At 41.3% G+C, this 1,281-nt stretch overlaps 1 protein-coding gene across 1 annotated transcript; it reads right to left on the bottom strand.

Annotated features, from left to right (window-relative positions):
- Positions 1 to 367: 367 nt before the first annotated feature.
- LOC307198015 (large ribosomal subunit protein uL30-like) lies at positions 368 to 930 on the bottom strand (the record flags this gene model as incomplete). Its single annotated transcript, XM_079944600.1, is given in 2 exon segments — positions 368 to 789; positions 792 to 930. Coding segments are annotated over 2 exon segments (561 nt in total).
- Between the last annotated feature and the right edge of the window lie 351 nt (positions 931 to 1,281).

The following is a 1,281-nucleotide window of genomic DNA, read 5'->3' as shown; positions in this document are numbered from 1 at the left end:
TTCTGGCCTCACCATGCAGCTTGCAAGATCTCAGTTCCCCGACCAGGGATTGAACCCACGCCCTCGGCAGTAAAAGCATGGAGTCCTAACCACTGGACTGCCAGGGAATGCCCTAGCCCAGTGGTTCTTAAGCAGGGATGATCTTAAGCAGGGGATATCTCACACTGTCTGGAGATATTTTTGGTTATCACAGCTGGGGGTGGGGTGGGTACCTCTGGCATTTAGTGGTCCAGGGATGCTGCTAAACCTATATGCTTTTTGTTATACTAAGTACACCATTTAATTTAATTTATTTATTTAATTTCAATTTGAAAGCAGTCACTGTTTATTAACTGACCAGATTACAAAAATAATCATGGTAGATACCTTAGTTCATCCTTCTAATAAGCCGGTTGATCTGGTCTTCCCTGTTGCCAGCATTTCCACCTTCTACAAAATGGGTGGTCTTTTCCTTCATTCCACCTCGTGGAGAAGACAATTTGAAGGGCCACAGGAAGTTGTTTGCTTCTTTGAAACGTTTTCCAACAGTATAGATCTCATGAATCAGATCCTCCATGCAGATAATACTGTGTTTGCCAAGAGGTAGAGCAATCAACGCATTATCTGTTAGAGCAATTCGCTTCTTGGTGATTTTGCCATAATCACGCTTGTAGATCAGTTCATTTACTGACTTCAGGTTGGGGTACTCCCACGCAATGTACGGTTCCACAATTCTCAGCATGTTCACTGAAGCCTTGTTGAGCTTCACAAAGATGCCATTGAAGATCTGATGGAGGCGAAGAAGCTGTACACCTGTCGAACCTTTGGGCTCACACCACTGATACCTCTGATCCTGATGACAAATGCCAATTTGGGTTCAGTGGGTACGTAGAAGTTGCTGGCTTTTCTCGCCATCCTAGCCATTCGAATTTCAGTTCTTATGTACACCATTTTATACCTGGACTTCCTTATTTACTATATCTTCAAGTTTGTTCCATATCAGGATGGAGCACACTATATTATTTATGTATGTTATAAATACATATTTTGTATGTTACAATTATGCAAGAAAACCCACTTATTGTCTTCTCTTTTAATGTATCCATCTCACTAATTGCTTTATATAATTAAACTTTTTTCCGTAGAGCACCACCTTTTCCTTGAAAATCCATTTCTCAAACACCGGATGCTACATTTGGTTGCCAGGTCACATCACACAAAAAGAAATCTTGGAAGAACTACACTTAATTAGTTCTCTATTTTAAAAACGTGCACGCCTCCTTTCCTCCCTCACTGGCGTTG

Source organism: Stenella coeruleoalba (assembly GCF_951394435.1).
Source record: "Stenella coeruleoalba genome assembly, chromosome: 15".
Classification (NCBI taxonomy): Eukaryota; Metazoa; Chordata; class Mammalia; order Artiodactyla; family Delphinidae; genus Stenella; species Stenella coeruleoalba.
The sequence above is the reverse complement of the archived record's forward strand: the minus strand, read 5'-3'. Positions and strand labels throughout refer to the sequence as shown.